At 53.3% G+C, this 17,874-nt stretch overlaps 8 protein-coding genes across 8 annotated transcripts; 5 read left to right on the top strand and 3 right to left on the bottom strand.

Annotated features, from left to right (window-relative positions):
* Nucleotides 1–1,421: 1,421 nt before the first annotated feature.
* On the top strand, nt 1,422–4,113 carry GLOTRDRAFT_130629 (calcium/proton exchanger; the record flags this gene model as incomplete). The annotated part of the gene is made up of 19 exons (XM_007869363.1): nt 1,422–1,758; nt 1,814–1,848; nt 1,905–1,950; nt 2,007–2,038; nt 2,092–2,174; nt 2,225–2,243; nt 2,294–2,339; nt 2,390–2,416; nt 2,473–2,538; nt 2,602–2,738; nt 2,804–2,825; nt 2,891–3,282; nt 3,346–3,463; nt 3,519–3,595; nt 3,648–3,670; nt 3,731–3,816; nt 3,873–3,938; nt 3,993–4,037; nt 4,091–4,113. 19 exons carry the CDS (start codon nt 1,422–1,424, stop codon nt 4,111–4,113), a joined length of 1,680 nt encoding a protein of 559 aa, XP_007867554.1.
* A 275-nt stretch (nt 4,114–4,388) lies between these two features.
* Nucleotides 4,389–8,541, bottom strand: GLOTRDRAFT_106724 (uncharacterized protein; the record flags this gene model as incomplete). Its single annotated transcript, XM_007869478.1, has 27 exons — nt 4,389–4,480; nt 4,537–4,610; nt 4,663–4,735; nt 4,788–4,839; nt 4,888–4,915; nt 4,974–5,070; nt 5,123–5,274; nt 5,334–5,413; nt 5,468–5,764; nt 5,819–5,868; nt 5,916–6,068; nt 6,127–6,169; nt 6,222–6,249; nt 6,298–6,422; nt 6,476–6,498; nt 6,549–6,627; nt 6,744–6,928; nt 6,992–7,199; nt 7,261–7,291; nt 7,341–7,387; nt 7,449–7,610; nt 7,663–7,722; nt 7,776–7,888; nt 7,946–8,094; nt 8,147–8,273; nt 8,330–8,424; nt 8,474–8,541. The coding sequence occupies 27 exons, from the start codon at nt 8,539–8,541 to the stop codon at nt 4,389–4,391; spliced, it is 2,691 nt and encodes an 896-aa protein (XP_007867669.1).
* A 360-nt stretch (nt 8,542–8,901) lies between these two features.
* GLOTRDRAFT_116824 (uncharacterized protein) lies at nt 8,902–9,701 on the top strand. Its single transcript, XM_007869364.1, has 2 exons — nt 8,902–9,036; nt 9,096–9,701. Exons 1-2 carry the CDS (start codon nt 9,024–9,026, stop codon nt 9,587–9,589), a joined length of 507 nt encoding a protein of 168 aa, XP_007867555.1. The 5' UTR covers nt 8,902–9,023; the 3' UTR covers nt 9,590–9,701.
* A 474-nt stretch (nt 9,702–10,175) lies between these two features.
* GLOTRDRAFT_94582 (uncharacterized protein) lies at nt 10,176–10,970 on the bottom strand (the record flags this gene model as incomplete). The annotated part of the gene is made up of 4 exons (XM_007869365.1): nt 10,176–10,208; nt 10,268–10,400; nt 10,461–10,677; nt 10,718–10,970. The coding sequence occupies 4 exons, from the start codon at nt 10,968–10,970 to the stop codon at nt 10,176–10,178; spliced, it is 636 nt and encodes a 211-aa protein (XP_007867556.1).
* Nucleotides 10,971–11,649: 679 nt separating this feature from the next.
* GLOTRDRAFT_62777 (uncharacterized protein) lies at nt 11,650–12,067 on the top strand (the record flags this gene model as incomplete). Its single annotated transcript, XM_007869366.1, has 2 exons — nt 11,650–11,827; nt 11,876–12,067. Coding segments are annotated over exons 1-2 (213 nt in total), but the record flags the coding sequence as incomplete, so codon positions are not given.
* Nucleotides 12,068–12,144: 77 nt separating this feature from the next.
* GLOTRDRAFT_62779 (A/B/D/E cyclin) lies at nt 12,145–14,038 on the top strand. The gene is made up of 3 exons (XM_007869367.1): nt 12,145–12,721; nt 12,775–13,314; nt 13,394–14,038. Exons 1-3 carry the CDS (start codon nt 12,407–12,409, stop codon nt 13,607–13,609), a joined length of 1,071 nt encoding a protein of 356 aa, XP_007867558.1. The 5' UTR covers nt 12,145–12,406; the 3' UTR covers nt 13,610–14,038.
* A 592-nt stretch (nt 14,039–14,630) lies between these two features.
* Nucleotides 14,631–15,716, bottom strand: GLOTRDRAFT_62780 (uncharacterized protein; the record flags this gene model as incomplete). The annotated part of the gene is made up of 1 exon (XM_007869368.1): nt 14,631–15,716. A coding segment is annotated over exon 1 (1,074 nt), but the record flags the coding sequence as incomplete, so codon positions are not given.
* Nucleotides 15,717–16,384: 668 nt separating this feature from the next.
* GLOTRDRAFT_122033 (uncharacterized protein) lies at nt 16,385–17,762 on the top strand (the record flags this gene model as incomplete). Its single annotated transcript, XM_007869369.1, has 6 exons — nt 16,385–16,419; nt 16,484–16,637; nt 16,686–16,868; nt 16,918–17,047; nt 17,101–17,228; nt 17,289–17,762. The coding sequence occupies 6 exons, from the start codon at nt 16,385–16,387 to the stop codon at nt 17,760–17,762; spliced, it is 1,104 nt and encodes a 367-aa protein (XP_007867560.1).
* Between the last annotated feature and the right edge of the window lie 112 nt (nt 17,763–17,874).

Below are 17,874 nucleotides of genomic sequence, written 5' to 3' on the forward strand. Positions count from 1 at the left end.
TGCAAGGGGGTCCGTGGTGTCACGTGCATGTAATACTTACCTACCCTCCTTGGCTGGACGTTACGTTTGATACAGCAGGCCCTCGCCTAACGTCGAGCTGCAGCGGCTGGGACCCCCATGTTCCCTTCCAGCGTCAATTGATTTCGTAGCTTTTGAATAGGGCTCAGCGAAGGGGTACAGCAGCGTCCGACTAATAATAGCCAGCGCCCCGAACGGAGACTCCTCAACCATCACTTTGAAGAATCCAGTACACATACACCTAACCTCAGGGTCAGGGTTTCCATGCACTCACAGCTTACCGTGATCATGGGTCTTCTGGGCTGTTCATCAATGCTCGGGATACCTGTCATCTCGGTGATATCTGAGCAAGGAGATAGCTATGCTTGACATCTTGCATTTTGTCGGAGCTGAGGTTGTGCGATCAATTATTCTCGGTGAAGTCGAGTACCAATAGTACTAGTAGAACAGTTACTCGTAGCTGGCCATGTAGAGTCAACGCGACCAGGGCTGCCTGTTCATACTGAGTGTTGATCAAGATGACCTACATATATCGGAAGAACGTACCCATACGGTGGGCACTGCAAATCAGTGACGGAAGGCGTCTAGATAGACGCCGGCGCTCATAGGCGCCCATATCGTCTTCCAGACCTAAAAGCTTGATACGGGCAGGGTGACGCTATGTCGAAGTTCGTCAGTAAAAGTGGAGGTCTCCACCATCGCGGGTCATCGCAGTCTGGGAATGAAGGCGTGGGCTGAAGCCTACATGTACGCCTGTATCCACTATTACACGTTATTGACAACTCGTGAGCATGGACGTCAGAGTTGTCCACTCCGCGCGATCTAGATGCTCATAGGTTTGCGACTGCAGGGTTCCGGACAGTATCAACCTAATAGCGCTGTGGCCTGCATCAAATAGCCTTTGCGATCGGTGTATCGTAAAGTTGGGCAACCGGGCATAAGCTATGCAGTTAGGGCTAGATATTTCTCTCCGTGGGCGCCGCAGCCCTCGTTCTTCCAACAGTGAGACTTCCGAGAAAGCGATTTTTTTTACAAAAAGCTCTGCGGCGTTCAGAGCCTCGTGCAAATCGGACTTGAAAGGGGAAGCGCAGCTGCAAGTCGTGTGTATGACAGAAGCATAGCCGCAGAGCGCCATGCTTGGCGCCGCGCCGAAGCGGGGCCACATCGTTGCGAGACAGGCGTCATATACAGCCCTGCCTTGTGTAACCGCTCTTATACCCCTGCGTCTGCCCGAGTCCACTCTTTTGCCCTCCCCTCCGCCCTTTCTAAACGCCCATAAACGCTGCCCAGCGCCTACGAGTGCTTCTCAACGATTCCGCGCCACCGGTGTCAACAAGTGATCGGTTGCGCTTCGCATGCGTTCGTGCTACGCCCCATCAGTGTTCCCTTGTTGACAGCTAACGATGCTTTTGGGTGAAGCCTCTTCCTCCTCGAATCTCATCGAGCTCCAGCCCACCGCCTCACGATCAGCGACGAGTTCCTCAATGTCCTCCGACCCAGAACGCAACGTCCGGGTGGCATCGCCCACAGAGGAGCTTGCGCCGTCCAGTCCCCGTCGAAATACCCAGTTTCGGAACAAACGAGAGTCCCGACAGTCGACGACGTCCACTGCTCGGGCTGCGAGCGGGGGCTTCCTCAACCGCACCAGGACTGTCCTTTCAGAGAACCTGAAGCGGGACAAGCCAATACGTCATGAACCGACGAACATGGCGAGTGCCATGGCCATTGTCAAAGCTTCATGTAAGCGGACTTCTGCTGTTCGTAGAGGAGCCCCGTTCACGAGGTATATGCGCAGGGTTGAATCTACTGCTCGTCTTCATTCCGTTATCCGTGAGTGTCTCGCCACCCCTCAATGTTCTCCCGGACTCATCCATACGCCACATTAGTGGGCATTCCACTTTGCCCATCTAGACAATACCCTGGTATTCGTATGTGAGTCCAGCCAACTCATTACCGTTAGAGAGTAGGTAAACTGTTGTTGGGTTTAGTCTCGTTTTTGGCCATTATCCCCCTTGCGAAAGTGAGTGCGCCGCATGTCGACTACGGAGACGTTTCTGACACCTTGGATCACAGTTATTGGCATTTGCCACGGAAGAACTGTCACTGCGAGTGGGACAAACACTCGCAGGCCTGATGAATGCTACACTCGGAAATGCGTTAGTCAATCTCAATATCCTTCGTTATCCTTGCTCACTCTCCCATTCAGTGTGGAATTGATTGTTGCTGTATGTATCTTCGATGTTGCGCGAAAGACTTGAGTTTTGACGTTGAATAGATCATTGCCTTGGTGCAATGCCAACTGACAGTCGTGCAATCGTCTCGTACGTACCTCTGCAGCATCCTGGATGATGTCTAACGCGAATTCCATCAGTTGTGGGATCAATCCTCAGTAATTTGCGTAAGTGGCGAGACTATATGCGGCGCATTGATGTTAACGTCTGTCAAACATCACAGTGCTGGTCCTTGGAATGTGCTTCTTCGCCGGTGGAACCCGTTTCTCCGAGCAAGGCTTTGGAGCCAGTGCGTATCCCCCTGGTGGTCAGCTCCCGCCGACTGCCAAGGTCTGACATACATATCCTCTAGGCGCAGCACAGATCAACTCGTCGCTATTAATCTTGAGCGTCATCGGTGTACTCCTTCCTGCCGCGTTCCAGTTCGCCGACAGCTCGTCGATTGGCGAAGGTCAGGAGAACAGCGAAATTCTGAGCGTCAGCCACGGAGTAAGCACGTTGTCTGTCTTCCGCTGTGAGTTTGCGCCCGCTGAACATGTGGCTACCCCTCGTAGACCGCTATTATCTTACTTTTCAGTCAGTGTGGTTCCCTCGAACCCCGTTTCGCTCGACATACTAACGGTATGACTTGTGCACATCAGTCTATGTGTCGTACATTGTATTTCAGTTATTCTCGCACAAGGCCCTGTACGACGACGACGGCGTCGACGTCATCCAGTCCACGCGGTACGCCCAGCGCGAGGGCGGCGGGCACATCTTCCCGCGCGTGAACGTCAACCCGCTCGCCGCGATCCGCAAGCGCAGGGAAGCGAACGCTGACAAGGAAATGCTTTCCCAGGGCGGCGTCGCCGCCAACGGCGAGGGCATCAACACCGTGGAGAACGGGACTGCTACGAACGGCGCCGTTGCGAACGGGGAGGGCGCGGACCTTGAGAATGGCGGTGCTGCGCAGGAGGAGGAGCAGGAGCAGGAGGTCGAGGAGCCGACGCTGAACGTCCTCATGAGCGTTGTACTGTTGGTAGCTGTCACGGTGGTACGTCCCGCGCTGCGTGTGTCTCCTGGTATGCGCGCCGCGGTGCTGACTTGGCCCCGCTAGTTGGTCGCCGTCACCGCGGAGTTCCTCGTCGACTCCATCGACGGACTTACGGACAGCACCCCCATCAGCAAGGAATTCGTCGGCATGATCCTCCTGCCCATCGTTGGTAACGCCGCAGGTGCGTTTTGACCGCTCGAGGAAAAGCAGGCGACGCTGACATGAGGGTGCTGCAGAGCACGTAACTGCTGTGACTGTCTCGGTCAAAGACAAGCTGACGCTCAGTATTGGCGTTGCGGTCGGGTCGAGTATCGTAAGTGAATGACTGCCACCCCGTGTTATGTAGGCTGACAGTGTACTTCCAGCAAATTGCGTTGTTTGTCATTCCGTGAGTCTCCTCACTGTGGTGTGCTATGGGACAATTATTGACGTCGTATGTTCGCTGCAGATTCATCGTGACGCTCGCGTGGATCATGGGCAAGCCGTTGTCGCTTCTGTTCGATCCGTTTGAGGCCATCGCCCTGTTCTTGTCTGGTACGTTTCGGTCCGATAATTCTGAACTTGCGAAATACTCATCTTTCTACTTACAGTCATCACCGTGAACTACGTGGTTGCTGATGGGAAGTCGAATTGGTTGGAGGGAATGATCCTGATTTGTGAGTGCCTTCACCCACGAAGTCTGCCTTCAACTTTCCTGACGAGCTTGCCAGGTCTATATATTATTCTTGCTGTTGCCTTCTGGTTCTATATTCCCGGTGCGTAAATGCTCCGTTGTAAATGGTCGGCACGAGACTGACTAGTTCTGCAGGCGCAAGTGTCTTTGACTGCTAGTCCTACTATACCCATCTCAACGCCTTAAAATCATATACATGCCTGCTTACGACTAACTATCTTATATCACGATGGACCCAACCGCGGATGGGCGGTTCCATCCTCATCCTAGAGTTGCTTCGGCTTGGAACAGTATATCCGGCAGCAGTTCCTCGTATACACGTGCATTTACACTGCGGACCGATACACGGCTCGAAGCTGTACGACTAGTAGGAATACAGTCAATAGTGATTGATAGTAATATGTACAGTGGGAAAATACAATAATAGGGTTCATCAGAGCTTCGCCTTGAGGGGTTTGCCGGGGTCGACGAGGGTGACCGCAGCGTTGGCAAGCACCGTAGTGCCCCTCTCTTTTACTTTGGTCACTGTTTGTACGCCATGAGAACCTCCCTACGACGTGCTGGAATTGTGAATAACGTACCGAAGAGGACTTTGTCGCCCTCCTTCCACATCTCCGTCACCAGGGTCTCACCAGGGTAGACCACGCCGGCGAACCTGTCACAACTTATGAAGGCTTGCCAGAGCACGACACCGGAGTATCACTCACCGGACTTTGATATCCTTGTAGTCTCCAAAGCACTTCAAGACATGCTTACCGGAGAATCCCATGAAGCACAGGCCTATAACACCGCTTCAGAAAACGAACCCCTCACACTATCTGATGCAACCCACCATGAAGAATCGGCTTGTCGAATCCTCCTACAGCCGCAAACTCGGGTAAGATCTAGCCCTAGATCAGCCTCGGCAGCGCAATGTACAGAATAACACTCACGTGTAAGGGGTTGTAATCGCCACTCAGTCTAAAAGAGCAAAGGTTCTCTGTATCCCAACAACACCAAGGAGAGCTCCTATGCATACCTGTATAGCGCGGCTTGCGTAGGAAGGGTCTTCTCCTCCATCACAGCGTCTGGTGCCCGCTTTGGCGGAGTGTTGGCTGCGGTAGCCGGACCGCGATCTGCAAGCATCTATGATTAGCACACTCCCGAGGACACTTCATACCGACTTACCCTTGCCAGTTCGCTTGCCTCCGAACCCACCAGAGCCGCGAATAAAGACGGTAGACTGGTTTTCGAAGATCACCTTGCCCGACGATTTGTCTTTCGTCTGGACCACGGACGTGACAGCTGCAGCTTTTCCCTTATCCAGTACCTCCAAAATCCTGCACCAAGAGTCAGCTCTCAGATACCAGCGCGATCTGTGGAAGGCAAATGGGCCTACCTGGCCTCGTTGACAAGTTCACCGCTGGTAGGGATGGGGGCTTTAATGGCGAGGTATTGTTCCCCATGTAGTAACTTGGCCTAAACTACATGGTCAGACACTAGACCAGCTGCTGCAGCGATTAGGCGACTGACCGGGTTAAAGTTCGGAAGGAAATCCAGCGGTATGCCGCCACTGGCCTGGAATTGTGGAATCACACCAAACGTCGGCAGTGCCGCGAACTGATCATGGCCTTCGTATGTCCATTGGAGCTCTTTCTCAGTGGCGCCTATACCCAAGTTGTATAAGATAACATCCCGCTCGGTATAGCTGTACTCCACAGGTTCCGGCACATTCTTCTTCGCCTCCGCAACCAAAGGAGAATCCTCAGGGTCAGCGTACGAGTCAGAACTTGACTCGTCTGAAGCCGTATTTTGGAAGTTCTCCAGGAGCTGCAGGAGGTGACGGTTAGGTGAGATACGATACCGGGCGATTTGACGTCGTACCTGCTGACTAGCCTCGGCAGTAGATGACGGATTTGTCGCACGGCCGTCATCTAGTGATGTGGTTAGAAAACGGACTAAGGTACGTGTCACGTCTTACCGAAATTGCTGATGATACTCCATTTCGAGAGGATAGCTTCGGGTGTAAGAGTCTTGTTGACAGGGAACCCGTGCCCTCCAGCCCGTTGCCACCTGGTCTGTGCTGCCCAACCACCCATGATCTCGAACAGGGATCCGGTTGTCTCCTCATTGGCTGTTGTGAAACCCCTGTCAGCCATTCCGCGCGCTACAGATTTCCAGAACCGTCGTACCTTCACTCGACAGGTATCCAACTACGGGTGCAATATAGTCTGGCTGGAGCCCTACGTTAGACACGCCTGTGTATTACCATCAATATTATACGTACCTTGAACGCATCAAGCCACTCCTGAGGCCTATGGAAAACTTCAGTGATTGTGTTGCAGAGGGTCTAGACACCATACCATATGGTCGCCGTCATCGCTGTACCTGCTGAAGGAGCAATACTGTTCGCTATGATGTTATATTTCTGGCCTTCGATGGCAAGGGTTCTGGTCAAGCCGAGGATACCAGCCTTGGCCGTGGAGTACTGTGAAACAAGCATTGTGGTCAAGAGTAGGTGCAACAGAAAATAGAACCTACGTTAGCCTGGCCGAAGTTTCCGTCTGTAAAGCAACTGTAAGCATAGTAGAGGTAGAAAAAGTGAACGACTAACAGATCCCGACTTGTGAGCATGTGGTAACGATGCGCCCGTACTTTTGCTTTTGGAAGATGGGCCAAACGGCTTTGCAGCACTAGCCGATATTGAAAATTCAGGTCGGGCGTCTCCTTCATTGAAGATATAATACCTTGTAGGTTCCACTGATAGATGGGGAGGTTAGATAAGATAATGTTCCGTGTCCACAGGAACATACCGTAAGTGAACAGCAATGACTGCATCCCACTCTTGCTCGGACATCGCCGTGAATGACTTGTCTCGCAGTATCCCGGCATTAGCAATAAGAACATGGACTCCCCCGAACTTCTCTAGCGCAATCTTGACAAGGCTGTCGCCATCTTCCGCAGAACCGATCGCAGGAACCGCCTTTCCACCGGCTGCAACAGACGGGATCGATTACATAGTGAGAATATGTTCGGAGGCAATGGTCCCTTACCCACCTTTGGTGATTTCCTCCACCACTGCCTTGGCGCCTTTCTCGCTGACATCATTGACAACCACATTGGCACCGAGACGCCCATACATTAAAGCGTATGCGCGCCCAAGACCGGCACCTGCTCCGGTGATTATGACGGTCTTACCATCGAATCGGACTTCAGGCTTCGCCTGCGGATTAGGAGGCAGCTGCGACGCCTTCTCGAGCGTGCCCTGTATCGGTCGCAAACATAACGATCAGCTCAAGTCTTACTATAGAAGCTATCCCTGGTACCTTTGCGTCGAAATCCGACATTCCGGTAGGGCTATCGGATGATCAGCATCAGACAATCTCACACTCGAGAAACGACGTACTATGTGGGATTCTCGAAGTCGGTGACCTCCGACCATTTAGCCTTAACCTAGATACCCAGGCAAGATACTTCAGAGCAATTGAAGAAACGTGTATGTGGGAAGACATACAGCAGATGGTGTAAAGGAAGCATCTGTCTTGAAGATGGCACCCCTGCTACGTTCCCATCGGATTTCTGCGACGAATCCAGCACCGACCTCGTATACCTTGCCAGAGGCGTCCGGTCCATCCGGATGCGTGACAGCAGCAACGAAAGGAGCTACAAATTCAGGCTGATCATCTAATTCAGCCACAGTCACTCGGCTCGAGATCCGGCATACGAACCTTAAGGTTTGCAAGCAACTCCGGGGGCATAATAGTTTCCGTCATAGCGGAAGCTGCCATCTGTCGGTCCGGTGAATCAGTAACTGAGGCGTTCGCTACACATAATGACGTACCGGGGCGATGGCAGTCGCCTTAATGTTGTATTTGGCACCCTCCCGGGCTAGGGTCTTGGTGAACGCGACCAGTCCCATCTTAGCCGCGCTGTAGTTTGCTTGGCCAAAGTTCCCTATATGGCAGATCCCTCAGTTCACATTCGTACTAGAGAGAATTCCCGAGAACACACCGTACAATCCGGCAGCGCTGGAGGTGTTGACGATCCGTCCGAACTTCTGCTTTCGGAAATGGGGCCACGCAGCCTTCGTGCATGAGAACGCTCCCTTGAGGTGTACTAACTGAATCTGATCCCACTCCTGATCTGTCATGTTCTTGAAACTGGATAATATATTCGTCATGGCGTATATCCGGCTTGGGAACTGGTGCTCACCCTTTGTCTCTCAGGATACCGGCATTATTGATCAATATGGTCACCCCTCCGAAAGCATCAAGAGCTGTTTGTATAACGGCGGCACCATCCGCTACCGAGGACGTGTTCGCCACTGCGCGTCCTCCGGCTTCACGCGTAGGCGGGGATCAGCTGCTTGCTTCACAGGTATTACTCCGAACTGACCCTGAGTAATCTGATCAACCACCTTCTGCGCTGCAGCCTGGCTGACATCGTTCACCACCACGTTCGCCCCCCGGGAAGCAAACAGTAATGAGTAGCTGCAGCAGCCGGTCAGTTACGCCATGGCAGTCGGGTGTGCAGACTGACGCTTTGCCCAAGCCGCCTCCTGCGCCCGTGACGACGACGGTGTGGCCTTTGAACGATAACTCCGACATTGTGAACAGCGGTCGTGACTGACGAGCGCAGGCTACCGAGAGCTGTTAATAACAGGACAGGGCGTCATGCATGTGATATTGATGCCGGTGTTACCCCGCACTTTGGTGATTTCGAATTCGGAAAGGATTTCAGACGCTTTAACGTGGGCGCCTGCGGGCCCTGGAACGAGGAGGAGCGCTTCTCCGGGCGTTGCTGGGAGGCGCGATGTTTAAGTTCATGGGTGTAGTCCGCGCAGGCTTCACGGCCGTCTTATCGTGGACATGTGCCCTCGCCCTGTCAATGCGCCTTCATATGTAATCTCGGCAGTGCGTCTGTCAGTATTTAATATCTTCACCCGCCGCGAGATCAGCTCCCCTTCTGCCCCCGTACGTCACCAAGTATCGAGACTTCATCGTGCCGTCTCAGCCACTTGGACTGGCGACGGTGGCCCCCACTGTCGTTCACCATCGCCCCGACGCGTCAGATATCCTTCCTGAAGTTCATGGCAGCAGAGTGTACGTTTGCAGCACTTCTCTTGCTTATGCCATGCTTACAAGTTCTCTGATCACTGCAGGTGATGGGCCATCGATGTTAGTTGGAATTGCCCTACACAAGGGTATGGACATGGGCGCCACCGCCTACCACTGGACGCTGGCCATGCATCCCCAGTCATACGACGCCCCGATCGTCCGAACCTACGAACTGATCAACCGCGACGACGAAGGCCGGCCAACAGCGTGGAAAACGCGTTTCAGCCAGAGACCGTTGTACGGGTCGACCAAGCTCGTGGGCGTCGTTCACGTCGCACGCGTCCCCGCTACCGAAGACGACTTGGACGAATTCTTCAGTGCATTCGGCCCCGAGCGCGACGATTATCCGACGGGCGGGCGCGGCTGGACGAGCGTGGGGTGGGTCATGCGGTGCATACGATACCTGGAGATGAGTGGTCTGGTTCCCCTGCGCTTCACCGACGAAGAGATTTTTGTACGGGTCTTGCAGTTGGGCGTGTTAATGGAGGAGAAGCGGTCACGAGGAGAAAGCTCAGCAGTCCCGAGAATGAACTTATGACACTTCCCAAGGGCGGCACTCGCTATACCCATTCATTGATGTATTCTAGTCTCTCCGTATACAAGCTCCGATCCGTGTCCGAGATGCAGACGTCGGCGGGATTTCCAGGCCCTCAGGTGAAGCTCTCCTTAGCGTTCACGAATTGCAATATGACAAGTACAGATATGTGGCAGTGCCTATAGACGCACTCTGCAGTCTAATAGTTTATAGTTACCGGCCCCCTCAGCGCTCAGTAAGGTGGCGGCGGTGAGGCCGCATGATCGAATGAAGGACCTGTGCTCCGGCTTGAATGCCAATCAGTCCGTGGGGGCACGGGGCCATTGGTGGGTGACTGGTACAAGGTGCTCGGGTCTTCGGACCAGGGCTGACTTCGTGTCGATCCAGAGACGCTTCCGCCCCCTGTGTCGAACACCTGGTCCCGCTGAAACGATGGCAAGGCGCTGGGATACGGGTCTTGAGGTATCAGTGCTGGAATTCTATGAATAGGACGTGCATCAGCGGCCTCTAATGAGGGCTTTGGTTCAAAAGGCGTAACCATTCCTGGGGCTGGTCAGGGGTATTATTGTCTGCGGCACCATTTTGCTACTCACCGGGCGTTAAGGGCACGGGACGGCGATACCTGCGCAGCAAATACACAAGGAGCAGGGCAAGAACCACAGCGCCCAACACGCCACCCACGACACCGCCCACAATGGCGCCGATATTGACAGACTTGTGGGAAGCGCTGCTGCTCGAATTCGAAGATTGACTCCCCGAACTGCCCTGACTGCTGCTTGTTCCAGTGGGAGCAGCACTCTGTACGCCGTCATACCTCATGATACACTTTAGTGACCGTGACTCTATCACATGAGATGCACGGCGTGGTACTTACTCGATCGTGTAGATTTCGACGTATGGTCCGCCCAGGCTGCCAGGTCCGATATAGGAGACGTTCAAGGTACTGTGCCTGGACGGAGAGAGGCCAGTGGCGGAGAAGAGCGTCGTCAGGACTGGATTAGAGTCCCGAGTCGTGCCGCTGGACGCATCTACGATGGCGCTCTTGATGGGATTGGAGTACGAGGTCTGGTCGTCGTACACAACCGCAGACGCTACCCCACCGTTCGGGTCAGCCGTTGCGTGCCAGTATACCGCAGTTCCTATAACCATTCCGCTTAGCACATTGAAGGCCAGCGAAGTATCGTATGGACATGCCTTGGAATGTGAAAGAAAAGGAAGAGCCGACGCTCCCCGTAAATTTATGCCCTCCGTTATCTTGGTCCACCCATTGCCCGACGTATGAGATCCTCGGATCTCTGCTGGTTACGTTGAAGTCCTGTTGAGCTTGGGCACTAGCGGCGACATAGCAGCAGAGCCACAGTGCAAACCAGAGGGGGATGTGCATGCTAGACTAGCGATTGCGGCTCACACAAAGCAGATATCTCAAGATTCTTGCACCAATGATCATGAGCGGAGTCAGAAACTGGCAGATGGCCCTAATCAACTATCACAACGCGATCAGCAGGTGATGAAAACCTTACTGGACGATCTTCGTAATTGCCAGGAACGAGAATAGACGGAAAGTAACGAGGGCTATCTCGTACTTAGCAGAGATGTAGGATAGCTATACGCGACGCAGTTTAGAGTAAAGCAGGCATTCGAATGACAACAAAAGAGAGACTCTTAATGCAATCCATCAGACCACGGGCGTACGGAGGTGCTCCCGCGTCGGCGGAGAGTCATATATCACTGCGCAAGAGCAGAGGACCGGCTACTATGACGAGTACAAAGTCCCAGGACGCGTTCCGACTGGAAAGATGTACACGTTAAGGCATTTGGATAGAGCGTTCAGACCATCCACCCGTAGGAGCAATGAAAGACATCAATAGCGCCCCAGAAATTACGAGACTGACGATGAACAGGATGGCTGCAAAGGGCCCCTAATTAAACGCGACACGACTCCCAGATATCACATTCCCACGATTGTGGTCGCGTAATTTGCTTCCGCTATGTCATGTCACGTGAACAGTTCGCGACGCGTGAAATGGTTCGAACAGCTTTTCAGGCGCCGCGCGACGGCTGACGCTTGTCTCTTCCACTCCTTGCCACCGCGCAACTAGGCTCGACCGTTCTCTCCCTCCGTCCTGCCGCCAACACAACTCGTCTTCCACTAGCTTCTCGTACATAAACATCTGTAGCAACCAGCGGTAACACTTCAATTTCATCTTATTCTTCATCGACATGTCCAGCAACAACACACGAGTACGTTCTGCACGGCGATGAAACTACTCTATCTCTTACACTTCACAGTTTCCCCTGCGAAACCGCTTAGGGTTCCAACGCCCAAAGCTCGCGGACGAGAATACCACGAGCAAGCACGCACGTCAGCCGTCGGGCGGTAAGCTCGCCGTTGGCGGCAGCCGACTCCCTTCAGCCGTTGGTAAGAACGGCGTGCAACGTCCAGTATTGAATGAAGTCACCACTGCTGCATTGAATGCAAAGGTACATACTTCTTTCACGTCATGCCACTGACGACGGCTTACCGTTTGTCGCGCCCAGGAGGTCGGTGGCAAACCATCCTTGAAAGGCAAGGAAAGCGGGGTCGTCATTAATGCGAAACGCTTCTCCGCGACCATCACCGCCCAGTCCCAGCGTGCCCCTCTTCTTCCAGCGAAGGCACAGACCGCTGTTCCCTTGGCCTCTTCCGTGAACGCCCGCGCTGCACCAGTATCGGGCAAGGCACTTCGACCCGTATCGGCCATCTTTGTTGCACCTGATCCTCAGCCCGAACCTCTGCGCGATGCCTCGCCTCCGCGAGCTGACAACAGCGAGGAGGAAGAGATGGATGTGGAGGGCGAGCAACAACTGCCATCTTCCGAGAAGCAGGTCGACGAGAGCCTCCTTGCTGGAGAAGAAGAAGTCAAGTCCATGATGGGCCTTGCCGATAGCGACGAGGAAGAACTTGAAGAGACGGAGAAGGTAGCACCGCCGAAAAGCGCGCGCGTCTGGCCCGAGGTGTCCACCGAAAGGGGCAAACGGTATCAACAAGAAATCGAATCTATCCGAGCTACCTTCGAGGATGAGGTCGATATTTATGACACCACCATGGTATCAGAGTACTCGGACGACATCTTCCAGTACATGGCCGACCTTGAGGTATGGTTGGCCCAGCTTGCACCCGAACTGATATGCTTACTGTGACCGCATAGGAGGACATGATGCCGGGCGCTGACTACATCTCCGGACAATCTGAGATTACCTGGGATATGCGCCAACTGCTGGTAGACTGGTTACTGCAAGTCCACCGGAGGTACCACATGCTGCCCGAAACGCTCTGGATCGCCATCAACATTGTTGACCGTTTCCTCACCAAGCGAGTAGTCTCCCGTGTCAAGCTTCAGCTTGTCGGCGTCACCGCTATGTTCATTGCCTCCAAGTACGAGGAGATCCTTGCACCTTCCGTCGACGAGTTCGTCTTCATGACCGAGAACGGGTACTCCAAGGAGGAGATCCTCAAGGGCGAGCGGATAGTGCTACAGACTCTAGAGTTCAAGATCTCCCAGTACTGTTCGCCGTACAGTTGGATGCGCAGGATCAGCAAGGCAGACGACTACGACATTCAAACGAGGACTCTGAGCAAGTTCTTGACCGAGGTTACTTTATTGGATTACCGCTTCCTGCGCGTGAAGCCAAGTCTAGTCGCTGCAGTAGGCATGTACACCGCGAGGAAGATGTTGGACGGTGACTGGGTAAGTGCGCCACTACTATATGTTTTGTCTTCCCATTGTTCCCGTCACGTGACTGACGCGTCACACCATTGTCCTCCAGAGCGAACCATTTGTGTTCTATTCCGGCTATACCGAGGAACACCTTCTGCCCGGGCATCGCCTCTTGATCAGCAAGCTGGTTGAAGATGGTTTTGACCAACAGCACGTCGTGAAGAAGTACGCGGACAAGAAGTTCCTCAAGGCTTCTACCTATGCTATTCACTGGGCGACACTACACGCCGATGAAATCGCCGACGGCATGGAGCTTGCACAATGATCTATTTCACGCACTTTCCTTGCATGATTTTATGAGTCTATATGATCCCTTCCACTGTCCTTGTTTATACGACTCCACATGTCCTACCCCTGTCCTCGCTATCCACCTTCATTTTCTCTACTCGCACAAACCTTCCCCCCATTTGATTCTCATGAATAACATCCATCATTTTTGGCATCTCCATGCATCGCAAGCGGCCTCTCTCAGATTTCATCGGCGTCGCTGGTCCTCCCCTCTTTTTTCGTCTTGCTATCCGTCGTTTGCTGTCTCGCTCGCTCGTTTCGGACTGGCTCCTCGTCGCGCATCCCTCACTCGTCACGCCTCTTGCGTTGTATGTGATCCTATTCTTTCCTCGTCTATGCATCGCCCCTCGTCGCTGTCGATTATCTCTGCATCTTTCCCTGGATACGCCCTGTACAAAAGCCCCCCCTAGGCTGATTCGATATCTAGCTAGTGTTTAGGACTGGCAATCCTCATCCGTATCTGGTTTATAGCTTCTTTTCGTTGTGTTCTAGATTATCGATTTTTATCACGCAATATTTATTCTCACATCACAATCATCCTCGTATTGAGCGCGTACGGAGAGTGAGATCGTTTCAAGAGGCTGCGATACAGCCATGCCTGAGTTAATCAATGTGCTCGGCGGCATGCGTGGACATCTACGCTCGGGAGTGGCTAGACAAGTGATACCCTCTTCAATACCATCGGGGATCGCCAGGAACTGACGGACCTGACCTAAAGGAGCAGTGGGTAAACCAAGGAGGCGCGGCCTTGAGCTCTGCAAAGCCCAATAACTCACGCGCCTTCTGCCTAGTAGACATGAAGGTGGTCAGATCCGACTTTCATGACAACAGGCTATCACTACGCTTGAACTTACAGCACTATCGTCAGCTGCATATGCCTTTCAACCTCTCTCGCCTCCTGCCTTCAGATCCTCAAACCGCCTTCGCTTAGCCAACTCTCGCCAGTCCTGACTACCTCCACTTAACATTAAGTTCGGCCTATCCTCAACCTGTGGGGAGCGCATGCCTAGTCCAGCTCGGTTTTTACTTGCAGCGAGCTCGAGAGGTTCGACTAGGGCCATCCTATCCGAATCATGCTGTCCCAGAGAAGTACCCGGTTGCCAGCCCTGCTTCAGGAGTAACTTATGTCCCACATTACTGCTTGGGACGGGTGTTGGAGGAGCCGAGACAGGTTCCGGACGAGGGCCTGGTGGTAAGGACCGATCCCCTGAGGCAGACTGCAATGTCGCAGGCGGCGGCGCGATAGGTGCTGTTAGTGGTACCCCGGGCGTGTCAGGTGCAGAGGAGGGATGTAGCGCTCGGCGACGAGCGGATCGGTCTACGTACGAAGAGGACGGGGTGGAAGAACGCGACGAAGGTACAGATTCCTCGTGTCTCCGTAACAGGCTGCGTTTCAGGACCGACAGAGCTTTCTTGGGATCTTTTTGAACGCCTCCTTGCCCAGGCTGCGAGCCACTTATCGCAGCTTCTTCTTCCCTCTTGCGTTTCCTGCGCACGTCAAAGAGAGGAACTTCCTCGCGGTCAGTCAGAGCGCAGTCGGGGCATGGCAGTCCATCTTCGTGTAGATGGATAAGGAACGTCGTACTCCCTATGGTCAGCTGATCGAGATGGTGCAGTGATCTGGGCATGCTTGCAACACGAGGCGAAGACAGCCTGGTGCCTCTCTCCCCGTCGATGACAAAGGATGAAGACGCGGCAGAAGATGATGATTTCAGGAAGGTACCATGCTTAGACCCCATGTCGACTATAGCCCAGTTCTGGCCCTGAGCATCCCAATAAGCGTTTGCGTGATATTTAGAGACTTCCATTTCTTTCAGCCGAATACGAGGAGTCTCACTGCCTGCGGGGGGCACGTCGCGCCCAAATTCAACTTGCGTATATCCATCCACTACGGCCACAGTCTGTTTCTTTGGTAGGATTGCGCTTCGCAGGACTACGAACCGTACTACCGCTCGTGGCCGAGCATTCTGTCTGGAAGGACCAGAAGACTGGCTGTCATCATTGCCCTGCCATTCGTAACAAGGGTCGTAAGAATAGGAGAAAATATTCTCCTCAATCTGTCCGTCTTCCATAGTGAAAGAAACGAGTGGGTGAGACTCCAGACGTTGTAGTCGAGTAGTAACAGCTCGAGTAGAACGAGCGCGCAACTGTGACGGACTTGACGCACAGTGAATGGCGTGGACCGAGGTTAGGGTAAGGTCGGCAGGTCCCTTAGGACCTCCGCTAGACGTTTGTGGCGTTTGTGGGACACGTATTCGAGCTCCGTAACCACGAGGGCCACAGCTCCGAGTGGCGCCGCGAGGTTCATGCCTCTCTGGTACTGAATGCCTGCCCATTCTCACATTGCTTCTACCTGATACCATCAGCAATTGCCGTCCATTCGTGCATCAATTGGGGCACGAATCCTCTCCTTGACACATCTGCTGACCCCAAGTATCAGCGACATGGAACCATTCACGGAGGTTTATAACCTTCACCTCTGTCTGCGCCGCATGACATTGCAACTCAACAACCCCCCTCTTTCAGGAGCATTCAAAATGCCTTCTTGAAAAAGAATGGCTTGTTAAAATAGATAGTGAGAAATCGATCCCGTATCTCTTTGTCCGTAATTCCCTTTCTAGATTGATCTTCGTTAAATTACAAGGTCTTGAACGCACGGTGTATCCTCAGCTGACTGCATTTCGACTGTTTCAGAAATACTATCATTCGTCCACGGACTTGTTCTGCTGTATTCTGATTACTGACACCACGCATGTCTGGGCTGAAGGTATCACGCCTCCCATATATGTCTTTTGCCCTGTCCTGAATCGAACTTCCTTCAAGTTCTGACGAGTAACCAATTTGCGCGCAGATGGCGAGACTCCAACCCAGATACGGAGCCACCCTACGGCGATCAAGACGATGAGCTGGCGTGGAGAGTACACAACACCAATCGCCTTTCGGGGCTGCACACTCCCGCCCATTTTGCGGACATGACTTTGGTTATCTCCGAGTCCCTGAACGCCGTAAAAACAAATCAGTTCTTGTTTAATATACGACTTACTGACTAATAGGATCTTGCCATGGAACTGGAATGCGAGCACTTCAAATGGAAATGGGAAGCTTATTCCCTAGGCCCTAGGATCTCGCTCGAATTACTGTCTAAACACTTGATTATGCCACTCATCAGCACCGTTCACTTGGCCTTCGCTTCAGCGGATCCCGTCAGCGAATTGTCCCAAGAGGACTTGCAGAACGTATGCAAGAATTCCAGTCCCTTGCCGTGACCTGACCTGCTCTACACAGCTAGTGGACAAGGCTGGGAAGACAGCGAGGAGGACGGTAGACACGCATGTCAAACATGCCTTATCCAATCCGAGAACGGCCACAACTCTACGACGAATGACTGCATTATTTAACTTCGTACCTTCGTTACGTCAGTCGTTCATCGCTGTTCCCGCACGCTGCGACTAATGCGGCCTCGAGCAGCCCCCATCACTCTGTCCCTCGAGAAGCTTGACATAAGCCGTCCTTTCCAGAGCAAAGGCGGGAGCACATCCAAGGATGTCAAGGGCATCACAGAGGGTGGCGAACTCCGTTATGCGCATAGTACGACGGTGAGCACCAATCTCACAGCTTCTCCTCTAGCGCGGTACGAATGCTCTTCTTCGTTCTAGCCAGCAGAGTCTGCAGAGAAGACTGTCCTTGCCTCACAAGGCCCAGGCGGAGACTCAGGTTCGGAGACAGAGCCAGAGAGCGAAGAGGAATTTGCTCGAGTTCTCCGTCTGGCTCGAGAGAAAGCCGCCGCTGGCTCCGCAAAGAGCACAGCAACATCAATCGCGGAACGTGGTAGCCCAGTGCAAGGCTCTTCCCGTCAGTCAAAGCCTGCGCCCTCGGCCTCAGCACCACAACAGACAGGGTCTCGCGCCAAGACGACTTCAGGAGAGTCTCCTTCGAGCTCGGATGCAGAGTCATCACCTCATCGACCGAAGAAAAAGGCCAAGGCCAAAGCCGTCGTCCAGGAGTCCTCCAGCGATGCTGAAAATAGTGAAGAAGAGCGCAGGAAACGGCTATCAAAAATTGTAAGCGGTGAGGCATCGCGGAGAGGGGGTGCAAGACAACCTCTGAAGCGTGGGGGGAAGAGGTTCTAGTTGCATGCATCACTATACTGCCACTCTATTTGTATATGTTGATTGTGGTGACCTTCGTTATCATGACGCCCTTTTTCCAGCCTCATGTCTGTGCGTTGCGGACCATTTGATT

The sequence above is a fragment of the Gloeophyllum trabeum genome, assembly GCF_000344685.1.
Source record: "Gloeophyllum trabeum ATCC 11539 unplaced genomic scaffold GLOTRscaffold_00009, whole genome shotgun sequence".
Classification (NCBI taxonomy): Eukaryota; Fungi; Basidiomycota; class Agaricomycetes; order Gloeophyllales; family Gloeophyllaceae; genus Gloeophyllum; species Gloeophyllum trabeum.

Excerpts from the sequence above, each read along its gene's own strand:
- GLOTRDRAFT_62779 (XM_007869367.1), top strand. The coding sequence starts at position 12,407 with ATGGATGTGGAGGGCGAGCAACAACTGCCATCTTCCGAGAAGCAGGTC. Across the intron at positions 12,722-12,774 it reads AGTACATGGCCGACCTTGAG|GAGGACATGATGCCGGGCGC; the intron begins GTATGGTTGGCC and ends GTGACCGCATAG. Across the intron at positions 13,315-13,393 it reads AGATGTTGGACGGTGACTGG|AGCGAACCATTTGTGTTCTA; the intron begins GTAAGTGCGCCA and ends ATTGTCCTCCAG.